Source organism: Passer domesticus, chromosome 3, assembly GCF_036417665.1.
Source record: "Passer domesticus isolate bPasDom1 chromosome 3, bPasDom1.hap1, whole genome shotgun sequence".
Taxonomy (NCBI): domain Eukaryota; kingdom Metazoa; phylum Chordata; class Aves; order Passeriformes; family Passeridae; genus Passer; species Passer domesticus.
Window position 1 is genome coordinate 63649317 of NC_087476.1, and position 20366 is coordinate 63669682.

Genomic DNA, 20366 nt, shown 5'->3' on the forward strand with positions numbered 1-20366 from the left:
TAGGGAGGTTGCTGAGAGAGTAGTTATTATTTTCCCTTCTAGGATGTGCCTGCACACTCACTTTGGTGAGTAACCACATTGCTTTAGATCCAGTGTTCACATGATGAATGCTCCTTGCAAAGGTGCTCTCCTTGTATAGAAGGGAAAGAACAAAACCCCCATTGTTGTTACTGTCTGTTACCTGGCTCTGTGTGGAAAGAGATTTTTCACTGTGGAAAATCTCACAGCCTTAAATGTAGGCTGTCCTTTTGATGGAAAAACAATCCCAACAGGACTGCTAGAACTGGTAGGTTATTTGAAATATGGATGCCATTTCATGGAAGGTAAAAACAGCACACGACAAAACTGATGTTTTTCAAAATTGCGAAAATGTACAGTTGGAAAGTGTAACACAACATACATGCAAAAATTTACTAAAGTATGGGTACAATGTCTGTAAAATGGCTATATTCCTAATAAAATGTTGCTTCTATAAAAAGGAAATACATATGCTTTTAGAAAAGCAGAAAAGGAACTTCTTTCATTTGTAATTGTTAACACTGTTCTCAAAATCTTCTTCTGTCTGGAATAAAGTACCTTATGTCCAAAGGTATCTTCTTTTTCTGGAAAAAAATCAGGCAGTAACAACAAACCAGTTTTAAAGTCTGAAACAGCAAATATTTTTAAACATCTCCCGTTCATTTCTAGACCTAATCTACTTGTCTTTACAATAAAGAATCAGGATAGAACAAGTTCCCAGAACTCCTGATGAGCTGCATGTAAAGGGAATGTATTGACAGAGATTGTAAAACCTGCTCCACAGCATTATGTATGCGGAAGAATTTAGAAAGGCAATGACAAATAACCTCAGGGCCATTTTTCTAAACTTGGAGAACCAGATACAAAATGGAAACTGGACCTGAATACATACTTTATAAGGCTGAAAGTTATTTGAAGGCATTTCAATTAAAAAAAAATAATCTGAGCATATGTCTTACTTCAGTGCAAATCAGGTGTTACGTGAGACCCACTAACTGTAATAAGAACATCAAAAGCAGGCAGACTGTAGACATGGCACACCCCTATCACCTGATGAGTGCCAGGCCCTGCATCTGTTTATAAGTTGTATTTATTTCTAGAAATTAGTCTCAACATGTGCAACAGTTAGTTTTCAGAAACTAGTAGTAAGTTCACAGCTGATAAAAGATACTGAAACCAGTTTTAGGTGGTATTGCCCTTAAACAAATAAATTTCCTTTTAGTTTTTAAGACTAATGAACATACATACTTCTGGTCACATATCAAATTTTAAAAGTATGTATTTTCTAAGAATAATGTATTATTTATACATAATTTAGGTCTGATTCTAAAAGTTATGGGCAGCAAAACAACCTTGCACTTCAATCCCCTTGGGTCACTGGACTTGGCCTTCCTGTGACAACGATGATTTTCTCTAATTCTAATCTCTTAAAGGATGGATCCTTTGATATCAATATATGTAATCTAACAGTTTCTTCACAGACAATAAAATACTGTAAAATTAGGTACCATATGGAGAATAGTTTAAATCTTAGCTATTCAGAACTCTGAATTCTAAGAAGGTACATTAAAAAGAGAAGAATAGGTACAATATCTAAAATTCCAGGATAAAAAAGTCCTTTTCTTGTTCTGCTTAAAACATAAATCAAGATACTTGAATCAAGTGTTTCATGTACTGAAGGCTGAATCTACTGTATCAAAAGTGTGTCACTAATGATACATTTTGGTGAGTATTTCACCATAAACCTTCTTTGTGTATCTAATATGAGCGCTGGGAAATGCCATGATACAAAACTTTCCAAACCAAAAGACCTAAAAGTCTAAATTGTTTGGGTCAGTTGCACTGGCAAGTGGCAGTAAGAGAAGTTACTCACTTCTTACCAATATGCATGAACACTCTTTTCCTCAGTTCATCCTGTAGCAAACAGCATATTCTCCAGACAAACAAAATGAATTGCCATTGAGATGCCACTGAAAAGATTTACTTATTTATCTCAATAGATGCTAAGTCTGGCATGAGGGGCACCAGTAAATTTTCTGAACAGAAAATCTCTCCTTGGGCTGGCGATTTTCAGGGGCTCATCAGGAGAGGGAAGGACGATCCCACAGTCAAACACAGAAAACTTGTAGTGGGACTCTCTGAGGTAAAAATGCTTTTTCCACATGTAGATCTTTGGAAGTAGAAATTAATTTGCTACACATCATGCAATTTTTATTATTTCTGCTCAGTCTTTGAACTGGCACGAAGCAAATAGGTAGGTTTATGGTACAGGAGTTGGAAATGAGACCCAACAACCTGATTCCCAAACTATTGACCTGAACAGCTTCAGAGAGATGCTGTACCACATTAATCAGCATTAAAAAAAAGCATTCATCTCTCCAGTAAGCAATGACATGACATTTTCACACAACATGTAATGCATTTAGTGAAATGTACAGTTACTGAACACACTTCAGAACTGTTTGACACTTGGATATGTGGGATCAGTCCATGCTGGGGAGCTTCCTCCTTGTGTTAGTCTTTGTGTCTTGTACAAACTGCTGCAGCCAAGTGATCCCCATTAATGTACAGAGTTCTTGCTGCAAAGATGCAAATAATAAAATAGCAACTCAATTAAAATAATAAAATGTCCAGATTACTCTTACAAATAAACCTCAACATTATTTTCACAATAAAATATTTTGGGGTCCTCACACTAACTTATGGGTAAAGATATATGCATATATTAATGTTTCAAACTCCAATGCCTGAACTAGCACACAATCACTAAGAAGCAAAGACACATGGAACCCACTTACTGATAAGTGATTTAAAAACCTCTTCTACATATGCCTCTGTGTAGCTAATAGAATCACAATATGCAATTTAACCGTGGAAGGGGGTCACAATAATTTTACTTGCAGAGATACTGATGTGACAATAGCTCCAAGTGACTGATCATGCTAAATTAGCCTTAAGTCTATAAAATCATAATAATTAGATATAATATTTTTAAAAAGTTGTTTCTTTAATATAGGCTATTTTGAGGAATTTTAACTGAGAACATGATCGCTCTGTTTGGTTTCATCATTATTGTCATTGGAGTTGATAAACTCCAAAAGTTTGATAATGGTATATTTCTGGGAAGAACCTTTTGTAACTATAAGCTAGCATATCTGTGATTTTCAGAAACTTTAGCTAGCAGAAAACTTTAGTTATCTGTATATTTCAAATAGCAAGAAAAATGAATGTCTACTTTAAGTTCAAAATGTAACTATCTTAAGAGGCAGAAAGGATGAGGTGCTTAAGGGAAATAGAGCAGTCAGCAACAGCCATCTAGAAAGAGAAATACTGGAAGAGTTGTGAAGGAAGGTGAAGTGGAAAAAAAAAGAAACATAAATTAAGAATGACAGAAATATATGAAGTAGTAGATTGCCAGCCCAGGAGGATTTAAATCAGACCAGGTAGTCAAAAGGTCAGGCAGGAGACCACGGCATTTGTTACATGCCCTCCAGAAGCTGAAGTAGCTTGGAGGCAATTTTGTGAGTGTACTGCAGAAAAAGCATAGGTCTACCAAGTGGACCTAATTTCGTCCTTCTAGTATCTGAAGGGAGCCTACAAGAAAGATGAAGAGTGACTATTTACAAGGGCATATAGTGACAGGACTAGGAGGAATGGCTTCAAGCTGACAGAGAGTAGGTTTAGAAAAGATATAAGGAAGAAATTCTTTACTGTGGGGGTGGTGAGGCACTGGAAAAAGTCGTCCAGAAAAGCTGCAGATGACCCATCCATGGAAATGGTCATGGCCAGGTTGGATGGGGCTTTGAGCAACCTGATTTAGAGGAGAATGTCTCTGTTCATAGCAGGAAGGGTACAACTACATGATCTTTAATGTTCCTTCCAACCCAAACCATTCTACAATTCTACCCAAGGAAATACACAGAAGCTCAGAAAACACATCCAGGACAGACACATGGAGCAAGAGCTCTTGATGTGGAGATAGGTGAGCTCTTGCCCATTCTTCCTTGCAAGGCTGATGTATGGAGCTATTATCCAGGGCACTTACTGTGTGCTATGTGGTGTTGATGAATAATGTAGTGATGGTGGAAAGAGGAAGCATTCAGAGTGGGGCAACCACTTATAGCTGGGGCCTACAGGGCATAATAGGGGCTGCCCCTCACCCGTTATCAGCAGAACCTGGACTGGGGATGATGCCAGTGCCCCCAGCCCCACAGAAGTGATTATTCACACTGGTGATGCTACACTTTGCATCCTATGTCCAAGTTCTGGATGTTTCAATTCAGGACAGACATTGAGGCGCTGGAGCAAGTCCAGAGATGGGCGTGAGGAGCAGCTGAGGGAGCTGGGGGTATTTAGCCTGGAGAAGGCTCAGGGGAGACCTTATCACTCTCTTCAGCTCCCTGAAAGAAGGATGTAGGCAGCTGTGGGTCGTCTCTTCTCCCAGGCAACCAGCGATAGGACAAGAGGACATTGTTTCAAGCCACACCAGCGACAGGTGGAGGAATTTCTTTACAGAAGGGGTGACGAGACATTGGAATGGGCTGCCTGTGGAGGTGGTGGTATGTAAGGAAAGGACCTGGAAGGTATGTAAGGAAAGCCTGGACGTGGCACTGAGAGCCATGGTGTAGTTGACATGGTGGTGTTCAGAGATAGGTTGCACTCGATGATCTCGAGTCTTTTCCAAGTAATTGTTTCTGTGATTCCGTGAAGGCAGGCAGGCTCGGGAAGCCGCTGGGCACTGCCTCAGCCTCTCACACGACTCGCGACGCCGGGACGGCCGCGCAGCTGAGCATCCCCAGATTCACTGGGCAGCTTTCCCGGGGGCCAGCGCAGTCCCGGCCGAGCCGGAGAGCGACACGCCCCGCACCGGGGCCGCCCCGCGCCGCCGCTCCCTCAGGGGGCGCTGCGCCGCGTGACCGGGCCGCGGAGCGGGGCTGGGGCCGGGGCCGGGGCCGCGGACTGCTACTGCTACTGCTACTGCTTCTGCTGCCGCCCCCCGGGCGCCGCAGCTGGGGCGGGGGCAGCGGGGAGCGCGGCTGGGCCCCGTCCCCGCCGGCCCCGCCCCCGAGCCGGCGCTTCCGCCGCCGCCGCTGGGGCCGCCGGCGCGGAGGGGGCGGGCTGCCCGCGGCGCTGGGCGCTCCCCACGCCTCCCTTTCCGGGCGGCGGCGCGCGCAGGCGCGGGGGAGGCGCGCAGGCGCGCGGCCGCGTGGGCGGGCGGGGGGAAGGTGCGAGCAGCCGCCCGCGCGCGGCCGCCGGCGGCGCGTGTGTCCCGTGCGCGCCCCCCCAGCGCCGCCGCCGCCTGCCCGGCCCCGCCGGCGGGCGCGGATGGTCCGCGGCGCTAAAAGATGGAGGGGATGACGCTGAGCGAGGCGGAGCAGCGCTACTACTGCGACCTCTTCTCCTACTGCGACACCGAGAGTACCAAGAAGGTGGCGTCCAACGGGCGCGTCCTGGAGCTCTTCCGCGCCGCGCAGCTGCCCAACGACGTGGTCATGCAGGTACGGCCGCCGCCGCGGCGCCCCCGGGGGTCGGCGGGCCTGGGCACCGCCCCGTCGTGCCGAGATGGCCCCGGCCCGGCCCTGCCCTTCCCCTCCGTCCGGCCCGCGCCCCCTGCCCGCCCCGCAGCCCTTGGGCACTCGGGGGTCACGGAGTCTTTGGGGTTGGAAGGGACCTGTGGAGATCATCCAGCCCGACCCCCTGCCGAGGCAGGGTCACCTCGAGCAGGTGACACAGGAACGCGTCCAGGTGGGGTTTGAGAGTGTCCAGAGAGACTCCGCCACCTCCCTGGGCAGCCTGTTCATTGCTGTGCCCTCCTCGGTGCGAGCAGGCTCTGCCTCGGGCTGAGGCGAAACTCACTGTGATTTAGTTTATGGCCATTGCTTCTCATCGCTGGGCACCACTGGAAAGAGCCTGGCACCATCCCCTTTGAGATATTTATGTGCATTAATGAGATCTTCTCTCAGTTTTCCCTAGACTAGACAGGCCCAGCTCCGTCAGTCTGTCCTGGCCAGAGAGCTCCAGACCCTGACCACCTTTGTGTCCCTCCGCTGGACTCTCTGTTAGCTCCTTGTCGTTCTTGTACTGAGGAGCCCGGGACTGGACACAGTAGGACGGAGCTGTTGTCCGACAGGCCACCAGAGCCCCTCCTCCGGCTGCAAGGGAAGAGCAAGGGGCTCAGCGAGTGGTGCACCCTGTGCCAGCCCATCCCTCCCTTATGTACCTCCGGCTGCAGGGCTGGGAATGGGCTGGTGATGGCTCTGCTGCCAGCGTCCAGCAACTGGTAGGAAAATATTCCATGCTGACAGAAGCCATCCACAGCGTCAGAGCTGTAGAGTGTAAAACTGAGGATGGGTGAGATTGTCCCCATGATCTGCTGATGAAGAGCAGCATAGAAGGAAATCTGGTTTTGTGTCACTGGGAGCTACTGACACTGGTCCACTTCACCTAAGCCATGCAGTCTTTTTTGGGCATCATTGCCGGCAGGTATTAACTTACCTGTAGTCAGCCAAATGTTTCTAATAACAAAAAATGTGGTGTTAAGACAGATGCGGGCCCATACTTGCAGTATGTATGTGCAAGGTTTTAGCACTTCCTTGGCCAGGTTAAGTTAAGACGTGTAGCAGTATTGCAGAGCTACCTGCATAGGAAAAGGAAAGTCTGCTTTGGTGTTGTGTGTATGTGATTATTTGAGGAACGTATTCCCAATGAACCATTCTTATGAACAGCTATTTGTAATAATTTGCTGCTCTTGCAGTTCCCTCTGTCATTGTTCAGTGCTTTAAAGTTTATGTAGTCTTTTAAGCTGCTGTGGGTAAAGCTGCATTCAGAAAGCCATGCCGCCTTTTATGTGGTTTCATCCTCAGCCTAGTGAGATAAGCAGCCCTTTTAACAAAGTATTAAACTTACTGTTGCTAGAAACACAAATTGCAGGATACTGAAATTCAGTGCCAGGAGAACACTTACTGACTAGGGTTACTATTGGTGTGTTTTGGGCCTCCCAGCTTGGTTAGTTGAAATGAGTTTAAGACACAATGAAGTGGAAGAGGGCTGAATAAGAAATGGCTCTTCCTGGTAATCTCTTATTTGATGACTTGCTAGACTGGACTTAATGGTAGGAGAGTCTGCATGCTCAGTATTATGAGTAAAGTTTCTCAAGGGCCACCCATGGCTACTTTTTGTGTGTGGCCAGCCAGTTTCAGAAAAATCATCCCAGGGAAAGTGAATGTTTACATCTTTGCTGTATTTAGAAATTTCTTTTACATAAAACTTGTCTGAATCAGTGTATAGTAGCTAGTACTAGAGACTATTTCATGCAGGAATTTAGTGCAAGAACTTGGAAAGACCTGGAATTCTGAAAACAAGTGTCCACAGATTATATCCTTATCTTTTGCAGAGAAGGTCAGATATTTTCTTGCAAAGTAGACTGCATCTGAAGAAGAGAGACTACTCGGGCATCATTCCATGGGTCCTAAACAAATTAACTCAAGAAGCAGACCTGGCTTATCACTCTAGTGATCCCAAGGAGAACCTTGCAGTTAAAATGGCAAACAAGATATTAGATTGCCTGAGGAATGAGACTGTAAATAGTACAAAGAAAGTTGAAATGCCCTTAGCAGTTTGACCCATTATGAGTATCTTGTGCAGTCACAGTTGGTCACCTGAAAAGTACCTCATACTTTGAAAATAATTTAGTTGTCTAGTTATTTTGCATTCTTCTTAACCTGTAGAGCCATACCTTAACACAGGCATGAATATATTGTATTGGGGTTCTTCAAAGGGAAATTGCATTTGATGCTTTGAAAGCTGAGACTATGTAACTTAAACCTCAAGATGAAATAGCTCAAGAAATAAACCCTGTGAACGAGGTGGAATTTTCTTTTGACTGTACAGGTGCTGTGTTTTTACCTGTTCCTTTGAAGCACCTGATGCTTGTGGGGCAATGAGCTTGATTCAGTTACCCAATCCTTACATAATCCTGGAATGCAAGTGCAGTACTGGTCACATGAATGCTAAGTACTTTGTAGGTGTGCAAAACATAGCGTAAAATGGTCGCTCTTCAAGCTCAAGGGGACCAAGTAGTCCTGAGGAACTACTTTGTAGTTTTTCCTTTTCAATACTACAGGTTGGTAGGTACCTTTGAATAGTTCAGAACTGATTCCATTGGAAATGAAAACGTCTGACAGTTGCATTTTTAGACTCATATCTTGTTTTACTGGCAAATCTGCTGTCTAGAGGCTGGATATATGTGCAGCCTTTTTTGTGGAGTTGCATCCTTGTGAGAGATCTGTCTCATAGGGGCAAATGTGTGTCTCATTGTTCCTAATCAATTTCATTTCTCCCTCTGAGGGACAGTGTCAGCTGCCTGTTTAGTGGGGATAAATGAACATATAGAAGACTGAAACAGTTACAGGTGTTGAATACCGAGCTACAGTGTCCTGGAAAAGAAAAGCTAGATATCTATTTTGTACACATCTACAAAAAGACAGCTTTATTATCAGAATAAAATACCACACCAAAGATGCATGTGTCAGAACACCAGTCTCTGTTAACCCACATTTCTTCTTTTTTATGCACATCCCTGAAATGAGCATTAAGGTAGAAGACTTATATAAAAGAGCAAATAATAGTATGTGTGTTGGGGTAAGAAATCCAGCTACTTCACAACAGTTATGAGTCTTCAGATCACTCTCAGGGTGTGGTTTCACATGCAGCTGACAAAAATTAATAGTGAGTTGGCACTGAAGAAGGCGCTCCTTTCTTCCCTCAGCCTTGTGTTCCTTCTTACTAAGACACTGCCTGTCCAACCCTGTTGTGGGCAGAGCATTAATCACAGCTTTTTGTTGGTTATAACTTTGTATCAGATGGCGCTGGAGTTGAATGAATGTCAGTGCTAGCACAAGAAAGGAGGCAGGAAAACTCTTTGACAAAGTAGAGAACTTTCTTTGTTCTAGAGCAGTTGGATATTTTAGTTGTGACCTGGCCTGAGGTTTGTTAGCTTAAACCACTGGAAGTTGGAGCTGGCTCTGGCTTTCCTTTGAACAGAACGTGAGCTGGTCCAGGGAGCTTGTTCAGCCAAAACTTAGAAGGTTTTGTCAAATGTAATTTTCACTTGTCTCATCTTGTGTCTCAGTTGCATGTGCATTAGAGTTTGTGTGTGCAAGCAGCATGACACAACGCGAGGCATCCTGAGGAGCTGTCATCTACCATATTTATGCACTTCAGGAGCTTCCCTTTGCTGGAGTTCCAGCCTGGTCCTGTGCGCTGGATGTTACCTGGGTTTCATTATGTGTCTTGATACAAGAGAAACATAGTTGCCTGTTCTGGAGTGGCTGCGCAGAGGAGCATGCTCAGGGAAATTGGCTTCAAAGGCAAGTTTCACATCTGACCTAAAACACTCATGTGTGTGTGCTAATAAAGTCAGTTTTTGGTGTCTGCAGTAGTGGGGAAATTGCTTGTAAAAGCTACAGTTAGCCAAAAAATGTATTGTCAAACTCGTTAGTTGTGTATGGAATGAATATAGTAGCTGTTCCATTTGATTTGTAGAATTCTTACTTAGGTGGGTTAATCATAGAATGTTTTCTGAATTTGTACTCTTCATTGTGAATCACAGAAACTTCACCAGACAAGAAGCAAGTCAGTGGTGCATATGATACTCATCTGAAATTAATGAGTCAGAGCATCTTGCTTTAAAATACAACATTACTATATAACTACAAATGTGTGAGTATTGGCATGTATCTTCTCTAAAATGAATGAACTGTCATCTTCACTGCTGGCATTGTACAGCAATGTTACCTAACTTCTAATTTAGTATTAGAAAGTCTTTGACAGATGAATCACGCAGTTATGCCCAGTTACTTCAATTACAGTAAGCTTCCATTAGTCCAGTAAAAACCTAGTGTAAAGCTATTTTTGGCTCTTGTTAGCCACTTTCAAGCTTTTTGTTTATTTTTTAAGGAGTCTTAACAGACAAATTAGTTTTGCTCCTTATTTCATTGACAGAAAAAATTACACTCTGGTTGTCTACCTCAACTCTCTGAGTTTGCTGCCCTCACATCAGAAGTTGTAAGAAAGTGTGTACCCATGATGCAGCTGCTTCATTGCGAAGTCCATACTCTGAGATGCAGGCATGTGCTGCCTTCTGTTGTTCTTGGGGTGGTAGTTTTTGGCTGACAGAGGGAACAGAAGATGCAGTGGTGGTTTTCTCAAATGCCAGAGCTCATTTGCTGGCAGGCAGCACAATTATAAATGGAATTACAGTCCATAGGCAGAACATGACAGAATGAAATTTCAGGTTCTTGATTTAAAATATGGCTTCTTTGTTGGAAAATGGCTGTAGCGAGAAAGGGATCTAAGAAAATAACAGCTTGTTCACAATTACTGTGTTGTTGTAGTTACTGTTTCAGTGAATTTTCCTGCAGAAAGACTACCTGTTTGTCAAATCAGTAGAGTCTACTAAATGCCAACTTTGAATGGAAGCTGAGCCAGGGCATGCTTAGGGTTGCCCGTTTGGTAGAGACATGCAGAAGACTCAAACTCATTCTGGTTAATTTGCTGAATTTATTATTCTTTCTGAACTGATGGGGTGAGAAATCACAATTCCTTATACATGGCAATTTCATGCCTTCCTTTCAGTCATAGGAATTTGGAGTATATTTAAAGTAATAGCAATTTTAGATTTTTAAAATATGTATGCTGTGTAAAAAGCTTTCTTTTCTGATACTGACCTGTAACTAGTCTGTAACAAGCCCAAATGAAAAAAAAACACTTTATTTACTCCAATTCATGTATTTTGTTTGTTTTATTATTTTAAGTCTTATATTTAAATGTCACTTAGAAAAGATTTAAAATTAGTTTAGTTTTCTTCTGAGGCAATATTCACAACAGGTCATTATCAAGTTACTCCTCCAGTGTAGATACCTCTAACTATAGCAATTTTCTTAGTAATCTGTAGTATTTTTTTAGCCGGAGCACGATAAAATTAATGAATCTCTAGACTCATGATTATAATGTTACCTAATTTACATATAATTTTACATATTTGTATATTTTTAGATATGTTTGCATGCATTTATTATGCTGTATCCCAGTCCTCATTTAGTAAACAAGAGTTGTTAAAAACCTAAGTGCCTGGATCTGCAGTTAAAAATATCTGATTTGTGAATCACCTATTTTTTCCCTTCAAATGTCACTGTAATAGAGTATTCTCCTTTCAGCTTCGCAGTAGGTTAGCTTTGATTCCCTGTATTGATTGATGTGATAAACAAGAGTGTACTTTCTCTTATTGCCATGAATGGCTTTTAATCTGCTGTTTTTCCTGTGAATTATGCTTTGAGTTTCTGCAGAATTCTGGTTAAAATGTTTATTTAAGTGATGTTACTTTCACAGAGACTATAGTAGGCTGAAAATTAATTTATTTTTACAGTTAATTAATTGGAGTGGTCTCATATCTCAGCAGCATTTAGGAAGAGAACAGTCATTTTTTGAAACAAAAGGCAGGAAGTTATAGGAAAACTGTAGGACTTTAAGTCTATTGACTTAGATTTGTTTTTAGTGGATTTCTTGGTGTAATTGGTTTTGAGACTTTGAAATTGATATTCATACTGTACAATCACTTACATAGTAAATAATTCCTTTATAGTTCCGTATGCCAACGCAGCACTCAGATAATTTCAAGTATCACAGCTCAGCTTAGTTTGAAAACAGTTTATTCTTTTCTTTTTAAACATGCTGTCAGATGACAGCGGGGGTGAATAATATTCTTTCTGACATAACTGGATAGAATTCTAGAATTGGAAATATCAGGGCCTTTGGCAAATGTAGCTGTCTTAGAATCAACTTGGCTGTACAAAATTATGGATTGTAAATTTCATCTTTTACCGGTAAAAGCAGTTATTTTGTGTTAGAAGTTTTAAGTACTTGACTGACTGTGAAAAATGGCAAACATGCCTTCATCTTAGTCTAATCTTCAGTAAATGTTACTGCAGATGCTGTGAAATTACAGGACTTTGCTGGCAGTCTCTGTGACTTTTCAATTGTGTTTACTAGCTCTCAAAATATTAGTCCTTGCAGACAAGTTTCCTACCTATTTAGTTATAAATATTTGCTGTTGTAGGTTAGTCCTTCTTGTAGAATTCCTAGATGTCAGATTGGAGTTCTGCTGTTCTTTTAAATTAGTTTGAAGTCAGAAGTGAGTGTGGGAGAAATATGTTGACTATCAGATTTTTCACTGGAGTTCCAGTAATGATTAATTTAAGAGTTTATTTCCCTCTTGCTCTCTTTTCTTTAGCATTTCTGTTGACCATAAGGATATTCTTAAGCCAGCAATGTCATTCTTTCTAAATTCATGTACCAAGCTGGTGATCATGTTCATGGCTTGCCTGTTTTTCTACCTGGGGTTAGTGTCTGAAGAGTTAAATTATCCCTACACTCGTTATACAAAAAATACAGCATAACTTAGGCATGTCTGACTATGTATAGGAACAGTGTTTTGAGAGGTTAAAAGACTTGGAAAAGATGACAGTCTGACCTGAATTTCTGGAATGATTGACTTCTGACATCTAAAATTACTTCTAAAATGCTTCTGAAGTATGGTAACAGAGCAATGAAGTAAACTCAGTTTTGAACATGTCTTTCAACTTCAGTAATCTCAGAAAAGGATGACCAGGACTGAGCTGTGTAAAACTTAGCATTAGGTGCTTATGTGCTCCTGCTGCAGACTAGTAGTTGGGAATTTTGTAGAAAAGTCTGTTGTTATTGTTACAACAGTGTGAATGACTTGGTTTTTCTGATTTGAAGCATCTTAAAAAAATTTAAGACCTAATGTTAACAGGGGAGCCTCAAGTGTAGCTCTGTAATTGTGCAGTTTTTAGAACTTTAACCAGGGTTTGTTTAAACTTTGATAGACACATCATTAAGGCTTCTTGGCCGCAGTGGAAGAAGGAGAGCAGTGCAAAGCTAAGTAACTAATTAACAGTGCTCAGATTGATGCTCAGAGAAAAAAAGACTGGGATGTGAAAGGAGCATAAAGTAATGGACACGGGATCTTCAGATAAACTTACATGGATGTGCTCAGGAATAGCAGAAACAGACCAAGACAGTACTATTTGTCCAGGCCAGAGCATTACCACTAAATCTGGGATCAGAGAATGCCTTAGTCTTTCTTTTACATTAGCAAAAGAACCAGAAACTTGTGCTCATTTGGAGTTTTTCTCTGTTAGTATTGTTCGGGCATAATAATGGAAGGTGATGTGTGGGGAAAATGTTAAAACTGAAAAAGAAAGAAAATAAATATTAGCAAAGAATATCATTCACTGGAATGCTTCAATTATAGAGGAAGTCTGAAAAGAATAAAAATGTCTGTATAAATGCTCCTTTCTTCAGCTTTTAGTATTATAGGAAAAATATTCAACTTAATGCTGCATGGTAGTAGTACCCACAATTAGAATATATGTGAAGTATCTCTCCAGTGCCTGCTGAAGCTAGATGCTTACTTGATAATTATATGTAAGTAATACCATTCATTTGTTTATGCTAAGGAAGATAAATTATGTTTTGAAGATTGGTAGTGCTTCAGAAGTTATTTACTCACATAAACTTCAACCATAAGAACAAGCAAACAACACATAAAGTTAGGGCAAACTTGGTTAGTCTTCATAAGTATTCAGATGGACTTTCAATTATTGCAAGAATAAGACCAAGTGCCTCAAAAGATTACAGATGAAGAATGTCATTCTGTGTGTGCCAGCTGAGGCTTGTTTGCCATTTCTGCTTCAGGCTTTGCTTGTCAAAAACATAAGCTGCAAACCTAAAAACCAAGTTCCAGCTATCTGATGTTGACCAGTGAGAGATATATAATGTATATCTGTAAGATATGATATGCACTTCATTGCAGTTTGTTCATAAAAACTTCTACATTTTCTATTGTAAATAAAGCCTGTGAGTAAATAACTTCTGAAGCTCTGCTGAGGTGTTTGTTGGTTGTAGAGTAGACAGATTCAGTTTAATAAAAGAGAAAATAACTAACAAAGTAACTTTTTGTTGGCTTACTGAGTGGAGTAATCACATTGTGTGACCAGACAGATAAGCAGCAGTTATTGCTCAGGAATGGGGAACTGCAGCTGAGAGCAGAGGAGGGAGGAGCTATTTAGGTTAAGCAGTAATGTAGAATTACATAGTAAGAGAACACAGGTATGTGGAATATCTTACTTTAAAAGAGCCTTTCTTTATGCATCAAAAATGAGAAACGGTTCTTGTAGTTCCCTGGGCTGTCTTTTGCTGTTCCAGATTTTTTTAAAATTTCCAGTTCTTCTGGGTGCTTTATTACCATTTCTGTTTGTAAAGTGTCTTTCTCGTGAGCACCTACTATACCAAAGAAAAAGCAGTAGGGAAAGTTCTAATACAAGTGAAGAGCAACTCTGCCTTGAAGTCTTCCACTTCCAGGTGTGACTTTTTACTTGGGAGCATGGTAGTTGCTTTCTGAGTGTTTATCAGATGGCTGTCTGTATTTTCCTTTGTTGCTGTTACTGAACATATCAGAAGGGTGTACAATTCTTTATTCTGCCCTATTTTTGAGGTACATGACAATATTTTCTTTGAGTTGTAGACAAGTAGGGCAGTCTATTACTCTAGATATTTGGAAAAGTTGCCCCTCTAAGTCAGGGTCTTGTAGTTGCATGTAGGGTGCAACTACCTCATCTTTGAGGATTGATGGGTGGTGGTTGCTGTGTACTACCAAATCAGAAGGGACTTGCTGACCTCTGGAGAGACATGGAGCTCCGCATGAGAGGCTCTGCAGGTCAGATTCATGTGTAGAGCTTGTAACAGCTTTTGCAGAAGCTGTTAGTAAGACCACAGATTTTGATTGTAAATAGGAAAATCAAAAAAGCTACTACTGCATGCAAGGAAGTGTCTTTAGTAAATGAGGCTAATGCACTGGGAATCCACAGGCTACCAGGAGCAACAAGAGGTGTTGCAGACAGCTTTTGGAATATGTCAAGTTCAACAATTACCTAAATATAACTGTTTCAAAAAGCACTACCAGTAATAAAAGCTCTGTGAGGTTTGTGTGTGTGTGTGGTGTTCAGCATATTAACTTGTTAAGTATTTATCTGTCATAAATCAGAGTTTTAAACTTCAGTGATTTTTGCTACTTTTCTGTTAGCAAAGTGAAAGCATGACTCCAAATCTGACAACATGCACTCAGGGAGTGGGCATGCTTGTAGAACAGATCCCAAAGTACAGGGCAGAATAATTCCTCTGAGCCTTAAAATACTGGGTCATTTTTTGAACAGCTAATTATTTCTGATGTGATTAATTCTGAAATTTCATTTAACTGAAACAGATGTATGTTTGACCCTGAAATGACCTGTAGAATGGGAGATCGTAGTTCTATGTATAGAGAATTAATTGTCCAAGCAGATGAGTAGCTTTTTCTTCCTGATGGCACTTTAGCAGTCTGCTTCCACTGTGGATCTGTGCAGTGTGAAAATCAAGGGCAGAGAAGTATTAGGAGAAGCTCAGACAGTAAGACACTAAATAGTTCAGTGCCAGAGAGCGTGTGTTGTCTTGGAAGTCCTCCAGCACTATTGGTTTTAGTTCTTTCAAAGCCTGTGTTCTGAAGCCAGGTTTGTGGAATTGACTGAGATGTATCTTCATGCAACAATCAGTAAAACCTTGCTATTTGTTATGAAGCAGAGAACCCTATGCCCTAAATATACTCTGTGCCTTGGAATACTTAGTATCAACTGATTAACTATATTTACTACAATGCCTAAGTACCTAATAAGATAAATGTACGTGTTAGAGGTAATTTTACACTTGCTGTTCAGCAGCACGTGAACTTTTTCTGCTTCACACTGAATGAATATTAAATATAGCAGTATTCATTATCCTTCATAGATGCGTTTTCCAAATGATCTTTGGATAGGTGTACGACTGTTGAAATGTTTGCAATGTGTTGAAACACAGAATTCAGAGCAATACTTGGACTGTTTCTTTTAGTGGCATTCTTTTTTATCTGTCTACAATTGTTTTTTTATTTTTGTCCCACCTAGTGCCAAGCTTTGTGTAGCCCTGTGAAGAACTGGGTCAGAGACTTGGTTAAAAATAACTCATCAAAAGAAGGATCTTTGTCATTTCTCTGTCTTGTTCCTGTTGCACGGTGCAGCAATTGTTGCATCTGTGAAACTGTCAAGGGATATCTTTAAAGAGAAGTTAAAAATTCTAACTAATATTAGCAGATAAATCAGTATTGCTTTGTCCAGTCGACAATAGGTGAAAGACTGTAGTTGGAAAACTGTGTGCCAGGCTGTGGTCAGCAATTAGTGAGGTAGATTGAGGTAAATGAAGTGACAGCAATTGATCTAACAGCAGTTGCAGAGTAATGTGATTAGAAGATAAGATTTGGGAGGACAGAAATGTATTCAAACTAGGAAAAAATGAGTGAAGGAGATTTTCATCGTTCTTCAGTGTGTAGGGATGGTCAGGGGGTTTTTTTCCACTACAATGGCAATGATTAGGAAACATTTTTTTCAGCTTACATCACGCATCCCTGAATTACATTAGAGATGTGACTAAATTTTGTTGTAGCTGAGGTGAGTGGAGTACATGACTTCAGGACAGCATTGCTGTAGGACATTGTGTACTAGAAACCAATTTGAGGTTGTATTGCAGTAAACTTTTAAGTTGGAAAACATTGTCATATATTTTCAGTTTGAAAACTCATGAATGAACTACTGTGTATGAGATACAGAAATAACATTGTTGATATGATGATACATTTTTACATTTTAAACTGTGATTTAAAATCAGTCCATAATCAATTATATTTTATTAACTAACAAAACTGAAGCAAGTTATTATATTTGGTTTTTATCTTTTTCGTATCTTAAGTAAACAACTTTTTAAATTTAATGCTTATTTTTCATTTGAAGGTTATTGTTAATATGCACAGTAAAACTCAAAATAATTTTCTAAATATTGAAGCACAAGTATATTCATATGGTTTGGTTTAACTCAAGTTTGTATCAAATATTTATTGTATAATGAATGTGAGAACTTGTTTTGTATTTCTGGTACATGGTTTACATGGAATTGTTCATGGTCTTTGTTAAATTTAAACATGAGAGAAAACTTTGTTACTTTAAAGGTGATCAATCAAAGATGTTGTCTAGAGAGGTTGTAGAGTTTCCCTACTTGGATATACATACTCAAAATCCCAACTGGAAACATTCCAAAGTCACCTGCTGAGCCTGCTTTGAGCAGGGGGAGTGGAGCAAATGATCTCCAGAGGACCTATGCAGGTTCAACTGTTGTGTGATTCCATGTAGGGTTTCATTGTGTTTAACAGTTTTCATGTTTATATTCTTGGTGTAAGACTTCTTTTTTAATCAACAATGTCCTAGTTTGGATGAGATGATACCAAAGGTCCTCCTCTAAGTTTGTTCACCTCCCCTCCCATCAGCACACAGCATGTCTGTTTTAGCTTCCAGCCTGCTAAAGTCTTCAGGTCTTGCCTCTTACCACCCTCTGGTATGGAACAGTAGGTGCTTAAGTAACTCTCTCCAAGCAGATGAAATATTTTTATCTTTCCTGTGTAGGTGGCATGCATGTTGCTTCATTTATTGTTTTAGCATTGAAGTCATCCCTGTTTAAGTACTGTTTTACTTTTGCATGAATAATATTTACAGATAATGGGCTTCATTTGCCTTGTAGAAGAACCTGGGGGCCGGGAGACTGATATTCTGGAAGACACTCCCAGTGAGATTTCCTGAGTTCTGGGAAGTGTGTTTCACTGCATTTGATAGAGAAATTATTTGTTCCACTTCACCTGGAATTTGTAAAGGTTCACAAACCTCTCAAAATTCAAGGGCCTCTTATTTGAAACCTGTAAGGGTTCGAGAAGGTATCTGCTTGAAACAGTGCCCTTTGGCAGCACACTGCTGCCCAGCCGTGTCTGGTTTCTGCTGGCTCCTGGTGTTTCTGATGCTGTTATGTCTTTGTGGTATGATGACTGAACATACAATTTAATGATTCACAGCTACCGCACAGAGGTGTGATTTTTGTGGGTTTTTTGTTTGTTTGGAGTTTTTTTGGTGTTTTTTGTATCGAGGGTTTTCAACAATTCTGGAGCTTTACTGAGTTGTTTACCTGACTGTAGTAAATTGCAGTAGTGTGACCTCAGGTTCTTCATATCTAAGGAGATTAGAACAGTTGTGAAGCATTTTGTCTTGAAGATGGCTCTGCATTCCTTGAGGAGTTTAGGGAAATTCCTTATCCTCTCTTCTTAAGCAGATGAAAGCCCAAAATCTCAGAGAAGCAATTCTTTGATAATTTTTATCATGATTCCCCCATTCAGTATAGCTTACTACCTGTTTCATGTTTAAATCCTGCTTCAGGGAATTTCCAGGTATACTGTTTGGAGTATGTTTGGGCATGATGTCACTCAGCAGAGGAGTTTCCACTAGATGCTTGCATCTAATGATTTTACTCAACCTTCAGTCATGTTTCTGTAATTGAAACAGAGAACTCCTTTAGCTAGCTATGAGTGGATTTGACACCTCTTGTTCAGCAGCAGAAGAGCATTTTTTTTGGAGGGGGGATGGGTGGGGAGGACTGGGTGGTTTATGTTTTGGGGTTTTTTTTGGTATCATTAGCTTTTTGCTCTTCTTGATACTTATACTGTGTATTTATATATATTTACTTTGAATCCATGCTTGCCTTTCCTTCCTCATACTTACCTGTCACAGTAGCTTAGTTATTAAGTCAGTTTTTAACTAAAGTTGTTTTTATCTATCTGGCAGTACTGACAAGCTCCAACAAAAGGTAGTTTGTAGTTCAGCCATGACTTTGAAATTGCACAAAGCCATTACTGCCTAATGATTCCATAAGCTCAAAATGCCACTATCATTGCTTCTTTTCATAAGACTCAGGAGAGTCTGGTTAACCCATCTGTTGGTGCTAGGTCACCGAATCCACCAGCTTTTTCTGTTTTGCTTGTAGTCAAGTATGTGGATGTTCCATCAGTCTTCCAGTGTACAGTGTTTTAAAAAAGATTTGCTTTTGCTGTCACACTGGTTTTGATTCCTAGCTGTCTCTTGAATCTCCACTGCTTTAGCTCTGCTAGTTATTTAAACTCAGGATAATTATTTTTGGCATTAGGTTGAGTAAAGGTTTAGATGTTGATGGCTCAGTTTTTATTTGAATTGTCATCTGTCACTGACAGTTACACTGTGACTTCTTTCCTGGTGGAACTTTCTGTAGTCCAGCCAACCTGTTGAAATTAGTGTGTGATCCCCTGACTTCTCTCCAGACATCATGCTGCAGAAATACTACAGTGGGAAAACACATATAACAGAGGAGCTGTGGGACAATGTGTGAAGTGTGATGCAGACACAGATAACTGATTTAATGCAGTATTTTTTGTCCAGCAGGATTTGAGTTGTGTGTACAATCCTAAACATGCTGATCCTCTTGTGACTTTTTGGAATTGTTTGTCAACTTCCTGCACCTTCCTGTATTTGGGTTTTACAGCAGCTTGTTTTCATAGGGTTCCAGAATCCTGGTGCAAGGAGATAACCAAGTAGTTTTTTGTTGAACTGCATCTGGCTCAGTTGTAGTTGATAAACTCATCTGATTCATTGGGTAGAGTTACTGAAGTCTGTTTTCTGGTCCACTGGTGCTGAAGCACACAGTCTAACAGCTTTGTGCATTGGGTGGCTCTGTTACTGCTTTGTGAAAGTTCAGTTCTTCAGCTGGAACTTGCCTGCAACTAGGGCTCCTCTGCACTCAGAACTGTGTCTTCTGAAAGCTGGGAAACCTTTCAGGACAGCTTTCTCTAAGTCCAGTAATAGTACATCCCAGTAGTTAGGAAAATGATCAGGTGTGACAAGAGGCCAGGTTTGCCAACAAGAGCTCATGTAAAGGGTGAGGACAGAAATTAATGCCCATGGATGTAAATTAGTCTGAGATTCTCTGCACTGATGGTCACAGGCAAAGTCTTGAGATGAGATTGAAGGAGAGAAACTAGTAATATTACACAAAGATACTAGAGAAGTATCAAATCCATGGGATTAGATGGGATCCTTCTGAGCATGCTGAGAGAGCTAGCTAGTGTTGTTGCAAGCCATCTTTCTCTTGGAATAGTTGTGGAGATCAGTGTTGCGTCTCAGTGACTGGAGAAACATGTTACAGTCATCTTCAGGAAAGTAAAGGAGGACTGATTTGGGGAACTGCATGCTGGTCCCTGAGGAACTGTAGAGCCAGTCTGTTTAGAAGCCATTTCTAGGCGTATGAAGGTGAAAACAGTAATTAGGATTACCAAGAGTATTTGTCCACCACATTGTCTG

General features: G+C 40.8%; 1 protein-coding gene across 13 annotated transcripts in view; it reads left to right on the top strand.

Annotated features, from left to right (window-relative positions):
* Window positions 1-5230: 5230 nt before the first annotated feature.
* The window catches only part of REPS1 (RALBP1 associated Eps domain containing 1), a 63837-nt gene continuing 48701 nt past the window's right edge, over window positions 5231-20366 (top strand). For 6 of the 13 annotated variants that reach the window (XM_064413531.1, XM_064413532.1, XM_064413533.1 and 3 more), the window contains exon 1: window positions 5232-5516. In XM_064413531.1, the coding sequence (XP_064269601.1) occupies window positions 5364-5516 (153 nt within the window). In that variant the 5' untranslated portion in view covers window positions 5232-5363. Of the gene's footprint in view, window positions 5517-20366 lie in introns of all 13 variants that reach the window. The other 7 variants (XM_064413534.1, XM_064413536.1, XM_064413537.1 and 4 more) reach the window with 2 other exon arrangements.